The 14,696-nt window shown below is 38.7% G+C and overlaps 1 protein-coding gene across 2 annotated transcripts; it reads left to right on the forward strand.

Moving 5' to 3' along the window:
- The first annotated feature begins 1,344 nt into the window (after positions 1 to 1,344).
- On the forward strand, positions 1,345 to 12,980 carry LOC149839401 (nuclear pore complex protein NUP98A-like). 2 transcript variants are annotated; one of them, XM_090002523.1, is made up of 13 exons: positions 1,345 to 1,467; positions 1,644 to 1,745; positions 1,932 to 2,183; positions 4,164 to 4,682; positions 4,844 to 5,068; positions 5,752 to 6,341; positions 6,547 to 6,634; positions 6,717 to 6,777; positions 7,009 to 7,147; positions 9,358 to 9,477; positions 9,586 to 9,757; positions 10,587 to 10,652; positions 11,893 to 12,980. In XM_090002523.1, exons 2-13 carry the CDS (start codon positions 1,727 to 1,729, stop codon positions 12,525 to 12,527), a joined length of 2,886 nt encoding a protein of 961 aa, XP_089858649.1. In that variant the 5' UTR covers positions 1,345 to 1,467; positions 1,644 to 1,726; the 3' UTR covers positions 12,528 to 12,980. The 2 variants fall into 2 exon arrangements, with proteins under 2 accessions (XP_089858649.1, XP_089858650.1); XM_090002524.1 differs by lacking the exon at positions 1,345 to 1,467 and having other exon boundaries at positions 1,569 to 1,745.
- Positions 12,981 to 14,696: the final 1,716 nt, after the last annotated feature.

A 14,696-nucleotide genomic window follows, 5' to 3' on the forward strand; every position in this document is an offset into this window, starting at 1 on the left:
CACATGCACACTGCTTGGGACACGGCTGCTACACATGATCAGCAGAATCACACGGATGCTGGCTGGGAGACGACTGCTGCACACTGCCACTCACGAGGACCACTACGAACATGACCAGGGTGAAAAATCTATTATGGCTATGATACCATGATAGAATCACGGCATGCACGAGAAGCAAGGTCCTGTGCCAAGCTGAAGGCCCGGTTCGAATCCTTCTGTCACATGGGGCTTAAGAGATATCTGGTAGGGGTCTGCCAACCCCAGCTTGTCTTAAAAAAAAAGAAGGAATTTTCCTAAAATAGCTCCTTAATCCAAGCACACTCAAAACGTTAACTTGTTGGACTCTTATCTGAAGGAGAGTCCTTTTGGAAACAAGAAATTCCTTTAGATTTAAAAATGTGATCCATTTAAATTAATTAGATTAGTTTCCTTAACAATAAGAACATACATGAGCATCCACACGAACTCGATAAAAGCACGGGATATGAATAATTTTTTTTTTTTAGAATTTGGGATGCAGGGATACATTTCTATTTTTTTAACTGATTAAAAAATATCTTGATATATTTAAGTTAGAGTAATATATAAATAATAAAAAATAATGTAGGATGTGCCATGTGGTGGGCCCACATTCAACCCGGAACCAACTTGTACAAAACCCTATAGGGTCAGGCTTTGGTGATAAGAAAGGAGGTCCTACTAGATCCCGGGTAGGACTCAAAGGGTCCAATTAGTATATAAAGCCGGGTATGTTTGTGAATTTTCAAATCAAACTTGGGTCTGACCCAATTAGTTCTGATTAAAACCTGTGATTTTCAATGTGAAAAAGATAAAAAAAATGTATTTTACGTACTGAGCATGGACCTAGTCCGGTTCATGTAAACCTTATAAAACCCAGGTATTGGTTTTCGAATGGAAAACACGATCAGACCCAGGTCCGGACCTGCTACCAGAACCTCAAAGTTAGATTCGGGTTTGGATCTACTTGGGTCTGAACCATCTCCAACCCATTGACACCCTTAGATGGGAGTAGGCATCGAGTATACTCATTTAACGGATCTTTAGTTAAAGTCAGGCCTAATCCGGACCGCCTCTTTTCCTTTTCAAAAGAAAAAGATGTTTATCCATCTTGGTCAGATCCACCAAAAATGCATAAATCGGACACGAATTCTACTGAACCCAGATCCATAACTGATTCAGTTTTGCAAAAAATGGAATACAGTAACTGGATCAGGTACCGACTCATTACCCTGAATAGTACTGGATCCACTAGGTGGGCCCCTGTCCGGTCCTTGCAGTCGGTCTTAATAGGTCGGTTACGGACCCATATACCTACATGCGTTCTCTCTCTAAACCACCGAGTTTAGTTTGGTTGCCCTAGAGTAAATTTTCCGATCCCTTTTTCTCTTCTTTTCTTGATATTTTCCCTTTATTTTTCGCGATATCAAGTCTTCGGGAGACGACGAGGTACAACCAATCTCTGTTTTGCGTGTTTATTTTTAATTTTTAAAATCAAAATAATTTCTCTCTGCGTGATATTTAAGAAGCGTTTGGTGAACCATGTCAAAGATCGATTCCTCTCTCTCTCCCCCCCCCCCCCCCCCCGCCTAATCTTCTGTTGTTCTTCTTTTGCAAATTTATAGGTGGGGACCTTTGATTGATAGTTGTGATGCTCTGATCGGAATCGGAATCCGGAAAAAGAAAAATCCTTTTTGGCTGAGTAGAGATGTTCGGCTCCACTAACCGTATGTGAATCTCTTCCTCCTTCTCTTGTTCGATTTTTTTTGTGATTTGTGTGGATTTCGGAAGAACATCTTTTGGGGTTTCTTTTTTCGTTCAATTTCTCGGTTGATTTTTATTGTTTTTGGGGGGTTCGTGTTTATGTCTGGTTAGCGTTCTTTAGTTCACATCCTTTTGTGACTTTCTGGCAGCATTCGGGCAGTCCTCGAGCAGCCCGTTCGGGAGCCCATTGGTATTCGGGCAGGCGAACAATGCGAACAGCAACCCCTTCGCTCCGAAGCCCTTCGGCAGCCCGACTCCCTTTGGCGCGCAGACGGGTGGTTCGATCTTTGGGAGCACTGCCACGGGCGTGTTCGGGGCGACACAAGCTTCTTCTTCGACACCAGCTTTCGGTGCTTCCTCGACGCCGGCGTTCGGCTCGTCGTCCTCCAGTCCCGCCTTTGGTGAGTTATTCGTTTGCCTCTAGTGGCATATCTCATTCATTCGTTCCATTATTTGATACCTTAAGTTGAAGGAAACACCTTTGCTTTTGTTTGAGTTAGCATCTTTTTTGTTCTCTTTAAATATGAGAGTCTACAATGGATTTTTGTATTTGACATGGAGGACAATTGAGTGTGGTTCGAACATGTATCTGGGTTCAGCTTTGAGATTGATATTATCATATTTGAATGTATCGTAGTTCAACCTTGAGATCGATAGTATCATCTTTGAATGTATCGCGGTTCAGTCTTGAGATTGATATTATTATCTTTAAACTTCAAAATTTTTTATTTTTGGAAAGAACTTTTCAGATGTTTGGGATGACTGGAAGTGGCAATAGGAGTTGCTAGTAAAACTGTAAAAGTCAGTAGTGATTTGGGTCCTACTTTATATTTTTGTTCATCACAGTACTATGTTAGTATGGAGAAATTTATGGAGATGTAAATCATAGGATAAAGGTTGGGTGGATGAAATGAAAAAGTGCTACTAGAGTGCTGTGCGATCGTAGAATGCCATTGCGGTTGAAGGGAAAGTTTTATAGGACGACTATTAGACCCGCTTTACTATATGGTACGGAATGTTGGGCTGCCAAGAGACATCATATTCAAAAAATGAGTGTAGCTGAGATGTGGATGCTTAGATGGATGTGTGGAAATACAATAAAAGATAAGATTCGGAACGAAGAGATACGTAAGAAGGTAGGTGTTGCACCCATTGAAAATAAGATGCGAGAGAATCGTTTACGGTGGTTTGGACATATTCGGCGAAGGCCTAATGATGCTCCAGTTAGAAGGTTGGAGAAATGGGAAAATATATTAGTTAAAAGAGGTCGGGGTAGGCCTAGGAAGACTTGGATGGAGATGATAGGAAAGGATATGAATGCTTTGAACCTCACCGAGGACATGGCGTTGGATAGAAATGATTGGAGGAAAAGGATTCATGTGGAAGACCCAAAATGAATTTCTTTTTTGGTTCATATCGCTGACCCCAATTGTTTTGGGATGAAGGCGTAGTTGTTGTTACAGTACTATGTTAGTATCTTGCTCCTATGTCACACGGAAACTCCATTTTGGCTCGCATATTGTGTCCCCTTATATACTAGTCATATTGAAAACTTCATAAAAACGGTTGTATCGCTGTATCTATGTGACATAGTCTTGCTCTATTGAGTATCGAATATATGAAAGTGGATCTAGCTTGATGGATCATAGGTCAATTCTGTTTAGCATTCCAGGCAGTGTGGTTGGTGGCTGCAACCTGCACTGGCTTCTGCAACCTGGCATCAAGATATGTTGCATTTGTCATATCCAATTCAGGGACAACCAGCTTGTACCAACCCTGGTTTGAAACTCCATTTTAACTTGTAGTATGCGTTTGATTGCTTAGATCTTAAACCCTGGTTTGAGATCTGAGGACTAGAGATACACGTTGCTCTGGCCATTTTCCATTCATGGTATATGGAGCTTACCATAATAAATGCAATATTTTGCTGCTAGTTTGCAAGATGGAAAGGGAAAAAGAAAATGCGAGGATTTTGTTGAGAGAAATGACAACAATCACCAATATTTAATGCTGCTTATGTCCATTAATTTGTAAAATTATTCTAACTTTATCAGATTATACATTAATTGGTTATTGATCAATCTGTGAATTGGCTATTCTTAATATTGAAATGTTTAGTCGCTAAAAGTCTTCAAGGAAAGATACGACTGATTTCTTAACTGAAGACTCAACCATGAAAGGAACTGCCCTCTCATCTGGGTTTGACATAAAATGTGATTGGTGTTTTTTACCTTCAGGTGCATTTGTATCTATATTATTTGATATCATTGAGCTATTAGGTAAGTTTGTGAAGCTGTTCCTGGTGACGAAATTGACAATGGACTTCACTATATTGTTTGGGCTTCACTAAGTCATCTTCATTTTGTACTCTTCTTGTACAGGGTCATCTTTATTTGGTCAGAAGCCTGCCTTTGGAGGCTTTGGATCTTCTTCTAGTCAGACCAGTCCATTTGGTGGTACATTTCAACAATCACAACCAGCATTTGGAAGCAGCCTATTTGGTTCGCCAGCGCCTTTTGGTGCATCTAGTCACCCTGCATTCGGAGCTACAAGCGCACCAGCATTTGGTGCTACAAGCACTCCAGCATTTGGTGCTTCAAGCACACCGGCTTTTGGGAATGCATCAACCACCCCCTTTGGAAGCACAGGCAGTACATTTGGTATCTCTAGTGCACCTGTTTTTGGCAGCTCTACCACACCTATTTTTGGTGCTTCAAGTACACCAGCATTTGGCTCCACAAGTACACCTGCTTTTGGTGCTTCTTCAACTCCTGTTTTTGGTGCATCAACTACTTCTTCCTTTGGTTTTGGATCTGCTCCTGCCTTTGGACAATCAACTTCAGCATTTGGGAGTACGCCGTTTGGGACCACACCTTTCGGTGCCCAGAGTTCACCTTTTGGTAAGGTTACTCTAGCTTTTTTCTGCAATCGATATTGCAAAAAACTAGATTTTTCTTTTTGCCATTTATGAGGTTCTTGATTGCCTCATTTAATCATTTTAATCCTAGTCATATCTCTTTTCTCTATTGACATATAAGTACTTCCTTCCAACTGTTTTAAGGGACACAAACCGCAACACCAACATTTGGTAGCCCAGGTTTTGGTCAGTCAGCATTTGGCAGCCCACAGGTAGGGAGCAGGGTGGTACCTTACTCGGCCACACCTGAAGTAGATGGAGCCACTGGGCAAACCCCTGGAAAGCTGGAATCCATATCTGCAATGCCTACATATAAAGAAAAAAGTCACGAGGAGTTGAGGTGGGAGGATTATCAGAAGGGAGATAAAGGTATCCACTTGTCTTAGATTGGCATCATTTTGTGACTTTGATTTCCATTTATTCACTATTTGGTTCTGATGGTATAATTCTACATACTAATTATTATTATTATTATTATTATTATTATTGTTACTGAAACAATTCACCATTTGGTTCTAATGGTATAATTCTACATACTAATAATAAATATTATTATTATTGCTGGAACAATATTCAATAACTTTGAGACTTTGAGTCATTCGCACCAATCATCTTAATGGGAATTTGGCAATTAAAACACAATTATTTTCTATCAGATTTTTTCACGAACCTAGGGGATTAAGGGGGGAAGTTTAGAAGGAAAAAGGAGAAACAAAAGGGGGGGGGCTATTTGAAAATATTGCATATTTGTGAGTGTTTTAGTGAGATGAGTGTGACAAATGGAATTTCTGGAGTATTTCAAGTAAAAGATAATTTGCTTGGTTGCATGATTGCATAGAACTTATTGCTTAACTAAGCAGAGCATTGTATTTAAAGATCTAAACATGGATTTTTTATTCTGGCTGTGTGTTATTTCACTTAGTCAGGGGAGGATGTTCACTATTTGTCATCAAAAATAACTGTTCTCTAATTATCTAGCTATTAGTTTATGCTGGATGCATTTTTTAAAGTCTTCTTTGCTTTTACTAATTTCTTTTGCCTTTTTTTTTCAGGTGGTCCAAATCCTGCTAGCCAGCCTAGCTTTGTGCAGCCAACTCAGTCAAGTCCTTTCACTACATCAGCATTTGGCCAGACAACTTCAAACCCATTTTCTAGCTCTACATCTACTGGCCTATTTGGTTCAAAACCAGCCTTCGGTTCTTCTGCCTTTGGCTCATCATCTGCTTCCTCTTTCAGTTCTCCATTTGGTTCATCCTCATCAAGTCCTTTTGGGGCTACATCTTCAACTCCGTCTATTTTTGGCGCGTCATCAGCACCTGCATTTGGGGCTACCTCTGCATCTCCATTTGGGGTATCAAGCACGCCTAACTTTGGTTCTTCTCCTTCACTTTTTGGTTCAACAGCAGCAGCTTCAACTCCGACGTTTGGTTCTAGTTTGACATTTGGAAGCACCCAATCATCTGGGCTATTTCAGTCTCCAGCTCCTTCATTTGGACAGTCATCTATTTTTGGTCAGACTAATTTTGGACAGAACACCTCTGCCTTTGGTCAGACTAATCCATTCAGCACGCCATCAACTGGATTTGGAACAAATTTATTCACCAGCAGTTCTGCACCATTGACTGGATTTGGTCAAATGACTGTAAGGCATCAAACTGCACTATTTCTGTCAACTTGACAGTTACTGTTGTAATGAAATCCATAATCCATAGGGTTACATATGTCTTAATTTACTATATCTTTGGTACTTTTTTCTCAGTTTACTACATTTTTCTAATTTCTTCCTGTTATATGCTTTAGGTTTATCCATTGTCCGGTTTCTCATATTTTTTCACATTTATTTACAGCCATCACTTGCAACTGGTTTTCAGCCCACTGCAGCTGCTCAGACATCAGGGGCATTCTCCTTTGGCAACTTTGGCCAGACACAACCTGGTATCTAGAATGAAATTATGTTTTTTGTGGTTTTTGAGGCTGTAATTTTTGTCTTAATGCTACTTTTTTTTGGGCATTGCAGCTTCTTCAAGTGGTTTTGGAGGAATATCAAGTCCTTTGGGTCAGAACACCTTTGGGCAGCCGTTCGTACCCTGACATTATACTTGGATAAATTTCTTTTAAATAAAAATTGTTGGTTAATGACATTAAAGAAAACAGTGAAATGTAGATTTTTTGTATTATGCTTCTTTATTCACTAATTTATAAGAACTATTTATGAAGCTTTGCTGATTTTCTGTTTTTTTTTTCAAAGTAAGTTTTCCGCTGTTTCTAAGTTTTCTGCTGTTTCTAACAGTGCATTTTTAAACAAACAGGGCTGCTAGCCAGAATGCTGTGATTATGCAACCAAATCCTCTGGCAAATCCATTCGGGACACTTCCAGCAATGCCTCAGATTTCAATTGGCCGGCAAAGCAGTGCTCCCTCAGTTCAATATGGAATATCAAGCATGCCAGTAAGTCCTCTTGAAGGAACTGTTGAAATGAGTAATAGCAAACACTTGGTTAAGTCTAAGTACACAATTTGGTTACTAGCGAGCAAACATCATGATGGACATAGAGCACATAGCATTGTTTAATTATGCACCCTAAAATGGAGTGCTTATACTTCTGTCTCTTGGTTTGTGCTGTGGTTGCATGGCACATGTAACTTGCTGGCACCGACTGCTCATTGATTGTTATACCTATATTTTGCTGTGGTTGCTGCTGTTGTAGGTATGAGTTTTCCAAGGACTATTTGGTTTCTTTCAGTCAGCAGGGATCTTCACCTAAAACACTTGCATATAGGTATCTTGGTTGGCTGCCCCAGTGACATGCGTATGTGATGTGTTGGGTGCTGATTGCACGTCATGCTATTTGTTGTCTTAGGTGCTGCTACTCTGGGTACAGGTTCCCCTAGAAAAGAAACTGGTATCCTATTTGTTCTTTAAGGGTGTGTTTGCATAGTGCAGAAACCAGAGGGCTTTTGCCAAAAGGTGTGGGCTCCACTGCCCCACTGCATAACACACACATATTACAATAATAGAAAGGGTTAGATAGTGATACTAGCGTAATAGTATTTTTTAAATCATTTTTTGTTATATTACAATAATATCATGATAGTCTTAATGTTAGGTTGCACAGATGCACCTGTTCCCATCCAGTAAGGACCATAATTTTTCATATTTTTGAGTTCTTTTGTCAATTAGACCCTACAGATATGATGTACATAGATTGCTTAATGTAAAATCAGTTTTGGATGATGTTCGTCCAGGTTTTTCAAGAGCTTCAAAAATCAATGGCCTGAAATTACCAAGATTTTCAAGATTAAAAGAAAATCTCAATTCTTATATCTGAAAAATACGATCCAAAGTGGATCCCTCACAATCAATGGGGCTCCGTCTGTTTAGTAGGAGCAGTTTGTGCAAGTCACATGTGATGGGACGTTTCAAGTTCGAACCCCACTGGTATGGGTGGTTGAATGACTGCGTGTCTGGTTGTATATCCACCAGCAGGGCTTGTCTACTGTAAAGGAGTGGGGCCTTAATCCCCTAGTTTGATCATAAAAAAAATGGTGGATCCCCAACAATCAGACTATGCTGAATACATCCATGGGTCAGTTGAGCTGACCCAGCTTGCTCCCATAAGACTGTATAGTAACTCATTTTCTTCTATGAGTTAAGAAATGGCATCAAAATTTTTGAAACATAAAAAGATAAAAGAATGTTAAATTATACAAAAAATTAGCTAGTGATATTATCCTGATGCAGCTTGCTCCCATGATTTCCAGCTAGATGTGGGTGGGTGCACCATAGCATAACTCACTTTCTTGTAAGAGTAAAGAAACAGCATAAAAGTTTTTGAAACATAAAAAGATAAAAAATGTTAAATTATGCAAAAATTAGCTAGTGATATTATCCTGATAATGCTTCATTTTAAATTGTTTTCCATTATATTGCAATAATGTCATGATATATTTAAGATATCGGCTGTATCTGTGTGTGTGTGTCAGTACGCACACCTGCATGCATGTCCTAATCAATTTAAGGGATGGCCCCCCTGTGGGCTTTAAAAATGCGAACTCTCATCTAGGACAGCTACAGTAAATCATCACATTCCTCTGGTTTGTTGCAATGTCCATCTATGGTATTGATACTTGGCAACAACTTTACCTGTTTGCCAATGTAGCCATTCCCTTGTTTTTAGTTCATTGTGTTTTAAAGTCTTTGTTGTTATCTTAGCTTTAGGTTTTTCTTTTTGGACTGAAACATATTCTTTTATGTTTAGGTGGTCTATGATTACAAGCGTCTTGATGACTTGCTCTTGAAACCAACCTTCATGATTTTATTTAAATGTTTAAAGGATTATGGAACCAAATGCTTATATTTTGCTGACTTCCAGTCTTGTACATTATATTACTAGTTTTGCAATGCTCAGATATCTTACTCATGTGCGTGTGTGTGTGGTGATTTGTGTTTGTGTTTAAGCAATGAAGATATTGTATGTGTTACTATTGAATGTGTGTGTGGTGGTGCATGAGCTGAATGTTTGTGTATTGTGTTTAAACATTGCAGGCATTTGTTATGTTACTATTGAACACCTACTTACAATACAAACCATCCACATGCAATAAAGCTAATCATTATTATTAGTTTTTAATGATTGGGTGTCAAATTGTTCATGGCAGGTTGTTGATAAGCCCGCTGCAGTTAGGATCTCCCCTCTATTGATCTCAAGACATGTATCTCAGAGATCGAGGATCAGCTTGCCATCTAGGAAGTATCATCCCAAAAAGGATGTTCCCATGGTAAGACCTAATTTACATAGATTCAAATTAGATGTTCTTGTCTTCCAACTAAAAAGAAGCTATGTTTGACTTTCTGAGCTTGGTAATGCTAACTTTGGTGGTATGCAGGTATCATTTTTCAGTGATGATGAAGAAATTCCTAACACGCCAAAGGCAGATGCACTTTTTATTCCTCGGGAGAATCCCCGGGCCCTGATTATTAATCCCTTAAAACAGCAGCCCTCCACTTTGGCGAAAAAGCAAAGTCAGTTGAAGGTCAGATCTGCTACTAATGAAAATGGTACCGTTAATCTCTCTCTCTCTGGCATGCATGTGTGCATGTGTATGCGCACACATACACATCACTGTCATTCAAATTACTGCGATGACTTTCATGAGATTCAAAGCCATTTCCTTTGGTATTTGAAAGCGTCAGCATACTTGTTGGGAACCGTTATTTCCATTAATTCTCATTTTTATGTTACACGCTTATACTTTTTCAATGCATGATGTTACAGAAAACATCAAGAAAATGAATTTCTTCTATTATTTGCAAATTTATTTTTTCAAATTTCCTGGAATTTTTCCTGGGATCTATTTTTATTCTAAAATCTCATGAAAATTTTCCAAATAACTATTTGTTATACTCACACACATGCACATAAATAAAAGAAAAAGAAAAAGAAAAAGAAAAAAAGGTGAGTCTTGCATTCATGACAACTGTTCTGTGGTTGACAAAAACAAATAGTGGTTTTTAAATTTGTCTAGTGAGCAATGGCGCTTTAGACTTATTGATTATTGTTAATTGAGGATCTTCTCTTAATTAATCAGAAATCAAACTTGGAGTTTTCATTGAAGAAGTCAAAACATTTTATTCTGAAGTTTCAGGAGTAGAAAGTTGTTTTGATTTTCATTGATCTTGGTAGGTCTAGTCGTCTGGAACTTAGCAGTTAGCACACAAATTTTTACCATATCTGTGACATTTAAATGCCAATAAATTGTTCTTTTGAGGCTCGATAGCCTCTGTTCAATATTTGTCAATTTCTGGGTTTCCAATTTAGCTTTCGTTCTTTGTAGGCCATGTCACTGTTTGCACATGATCACTTTTGACAGTCTTTGGTGTTATCCAGGCAAAATAACTGATGATGGATCTGTCCTGCCTCCACTGGAGGATGATTCTACAGAATATCATGAGAGTAAGCCCTTCTAAAATCCCTTGATTATTGGTTATTTATTTTTTATATTTATTCCATAACACGGTTCTGATCTTGAGGATCGTTGCAGAAATTGGTAACATTGTTTTAAGTTTTGAATGTAGAAGTTGGCCTCCTGGATGATAGGCTTAACTACATGATGAAAGCATCAAAATTTGAGGATGATTCAGGGTGATCACTGATGACGGTTCTCATTTTAAACATAAAATAAATTAAGGAATCAAATTTCTTTTGATGCTAATTTGAGAGCCATCACAGACTATGTCGATCTACTTAGAACCGTCATTCTGAGTTGTCATATAACCCTAAGTGTTGTCATAACATTGATCTGTTTGGTTCGTTTCCTACAGGTGCATCTGTTTGTGCATCCAAGGCTACTTTTTTTATCTGAAAAAAAGCACTGGATGCATTGTTGGTGCAGTCCACATACTGAATATGCTGGCAGATGCACCAATCTAAGGAAATAAGATATTACATGTTCTATTTGTTAAGCTGTATCATATATATGTATATGATCATACATAATATATTACATATACATATGTTCATATCATTGTAATAGGTAATACCCAATAAGGGTATTTCAGTCTTTTTATTGTATAGGCTGTGCCCACTAGGGGTACTAGTGTCTTTGTATATTTTTTGTTTTCTTTATTTTTTTGTTTTGTAAATTCCTGTTTTTGTAATGGGCAATATTGTCATTGCGCAAGTATAGCTCTTGGGAGATCCCAACAACTATATTTATAGGTGGTGTCTGCATAATTTTTGTTTCCTTTATTATTTTCTGTTTTGTAAATTCCTGTTTTTGTAATGGGCTATATTGTCATTTGCCCAAATATAGCTTCTGGGATGCTCCTAACAACTATATTGGCTCTCCTTTGTGTATATATAGGAGCACTTCTCCTTAGATTGGTATTGCTTTCTTAAGCACCCAATTTCTCAGTGGTATTCATTATTTTTAATTATGATTCAATCCCATAAGTGGTTTATGTGTATGAGTTTTGTATTGACCCATAAGTGGTCATTGTGTTCTTGGAAGCCCATAAGAGGCATCTATTTGTATTTTTTGCTCTTTCATTACACTATCATTATTACACTATTTAGTGGTTTTCTTAACTGATCTTTTTCTTTTTCCTTTTCTTGCTAGTGAGGTGATTTTGTGCTTATAGTGGATATATGATTGTTCTCTTTCACATAATGTCAATATTGTGTCGTATTTCAGAAACTGCAGCTGATGGTGCAAAGAATGTATCCACACCGCCGAAAGATGCCCAGAAACAGAATGGAATCCATGATGAAGCGAATCACAAAGGGAATGGATACATATCATTATCTGGCCACAGAGCTGGTGAGGCTGCAATTGTTTTTGAGTATGGTGCTGACATTGAAGCCCTTATGCCAAAGCTCCGCCATTCTGACTACTACACTGAGCCAAAGATCCAAGAATTAGCAGCAAGGGAGAGAGCTGAAGCAGGCTACTGCATGCATGTGAAGGATTTTGTGGTTGGACGTCGGGGCTATGGAAGCATCAGATTCTTTGGAGAGACGGACATTCGGAGGCTTGATATCGAAAATATTGTTCAGTTCAACAATCGTGAGGTGATTGTGTATATGGATGGAGTTAAGAAACCTCCGGTTGGTCAAGGACTTAACAAGCCTGGTGAGGTAACTCTGTTGAATGTTCGATGCGTGGACAAGAAGACAGGTGAGGTGGTGATTCAGGGGCCCCTTGTGGAGAGGTACACAAAGTTCTTGAAGAAGAAGTCTGAAGACCAAGGTGCCGAGTTTGTGTCCTTCGATGTCGTGAAGGGTGAATGGAAGTTCAGGGTTGACCACTTCAGTCGGTATAGTCTTTAGCTGACAAGGCACCATCTGGCTCATATGTGCCAACCTCTTGGTAACTATTGATCGGGGAAATAAGAGGTACTGAGTTAATTTCTTGTCATACGTCCGGAAGCGAGGGGCAGCATTGTGTTTCTTTGCGTGCTCTGTGCATGTTGAAGAGAGCACCATGAGATGCAGTTGTATACAAAGCGAGGGTGGTTTTTCTTGGTGGTTTAAGGAACGAGGATTAGGGGATTCAGGCGTGAGCCGTCGTCCAATGCATTTGTTGTGTTTGTGCATTTGCTTTCTCTGTTTGTTCTGCAAGCATTTCAATGTCCAAAATTAAGGGAAGTATAGAGCAGAATTATTTTATGTATTTTTGTTTTAGAGCACCATTTGCACATATAAAACGTAAAATTGTACTGTTTCAAGGGTAGCATTGTCTGCTATAAAAAAATTGAGAGTCTGCAGGAGTTTAGCTGTAAATGGGTCAGATCAGCGTTTCTCCTATGCTTCTTTCTTGGTTCATAGTCTCTCTTGTGCTCCTAGCTTGGTCTTAGTCGCTGAGGGTTGGATTCAGTTTGGCTTTTGGTTACAGGGGACTAGTGGTAATGCCATTTCTTTCGAATTTTCTTCTTTATGGTGGTCTCTGGCGTTTTTTTTTTCTTTTGGTCCAGTATCAGGAAAATTTGGGGGACCTGTAATATTAACAATACGCCAACAACAGCAACTACGCCTTCATCCCAAAACAATTGGGGTCAGTGATATGAACCAAAAAAGAAATTCATTTTGGGTCTTCCACATGAATCCTTTTCCTCCAATCATTTCTATCCAATGCCATGTCCTCGGTGAGGTTCAAAGCATTTATATCCTTTCCTATCATCTCCATCCAAGTCTTCCTAGGCCTACCCCAACCTCTTTTAACTAATATATTTTCTCATTTCTCCAACCTTCTAATTGAAGCATCATTAGGCCTTCGCCGAATATGTCCAAACCACAGTAAACGATTCTCTCGCATCTTATTTTCAATGGGTGCAATACCTACATTCTTACGTATTTTCTCGTTTCGAATCTTATTTTTTATTGTATTTCCACACATCCATCTAAGCATCCGCATCTCAGCTACACTCATTTTTTGAATATGATGTCTCTTGGCAGCCCAACATTCTGTACCATATAGTAAAGCGGGTCTAATAGTCATCCTATAAAACTTTTTCTTCAACCGCAATGACATTCTACGATCGCACAACACTCCAGTTGCACTTTTTCATTTCATCCACCCAACCTTTATCCTATGATTTACGTCTCCATCAATTTCTCCATACTTTTGAATGATGGATCCCAAGTATTTGAAATAATCATTCACCGGTATTTCTTGCTCACCAAGCTTCACTACACTCCCATCACTACTTCGTTGCTTACTAAACCGACATTCCATATATTCAGTCTTACTCTTACTCAACTTAAAACCTCTAGCTTTCAATGTATGTCTCTATAATTCTAACTTAGCATTAACCCCAGTTCTAGACTCATCAATCAAAACAATATCATCAGCAAACAACATACACCACGGTACATTTTCTTGAATTGATCTCGTAAGCTCATCCATCACTATCGCAAATAGGAAAGGACTTAAAGCAAATCCTTGATGTAATCCAACCATTATCGGAAAATTGATTGTCACCCCTGCACAAGTGCGGACATTGATTACTACTCCTTCATACATATCTTTAATTATACTAATGTACTTGAGAGAAACACCTTTCTTCATCATTGTCCACCAGAGAACGTCCCTAGGTACTCTATCGTATGCCTTCTCTAAATCAATAAAAATCATATACAAATCTTTGTTCCTCTCTCTATATCTTTCAATAAGTTGTCTAAGAAGATGTATAGCTTCCATAGTTGATCTTCCAGGCATAAAACCAAATTGATTCTCCGATATCATGACAACCTTCCTCAACCTAGACTCAATCACCCTCTCCCAAAGTTTCATAGTATGACTCATGAGTTTTATACCACGATAGTTTGTGTAATCTTGTATATCACCCTTATTCTTATACAAAGGCACCAAAGTACTCTTCCTCCACTCATTAGGCATCTTATTTGTTCGCCAAATCAAGCTAAAAAGATTTGTCAACCATTCTAAACCTTTCTCTCCCAAGCATTTCCAAGCTTCGATAGGTATACCATCTGGGCCAA

The sequence above is a fragment of the Nuphar pumila genome, chromosome 4 (genome assembly GCF_984573655.1).
Source record: "Nuphar pumila chromosome 4, dmNupPumi1.hap1.1, whole genome shotgun sequence".
NCBI classification, from domain to species: domain Eukaryota; kingdom Viridiplantae; phylum Streptophyta; class Magnoliopsida; order Nymphaeales; family Nymphaeaceae; genus Nuphar; species Nuphar pumila.

What these genes read in the sequence shown, in the direction of transcription:
- LOC149839401 (XM_090002523.1), top strand. An exon ending in CTTTGGCCAGACACAACCTG is followed by an intron (nt 6,635 to 6,716) that starts GTATCTAGAATG and finishes TGGGCATTGCAG; the next exon opens with CTTCTTCAAGTGGTTTTGGA. An exon ending in ATGGAATATCAAGCATGCCA is followed by an intron (nt 7,148 to 9,357) that starts GTAAGTCCTCTT and finishes TGTTCATGGCAG; the next exon opens with GTTGTTGATAAGCCCGCTGC.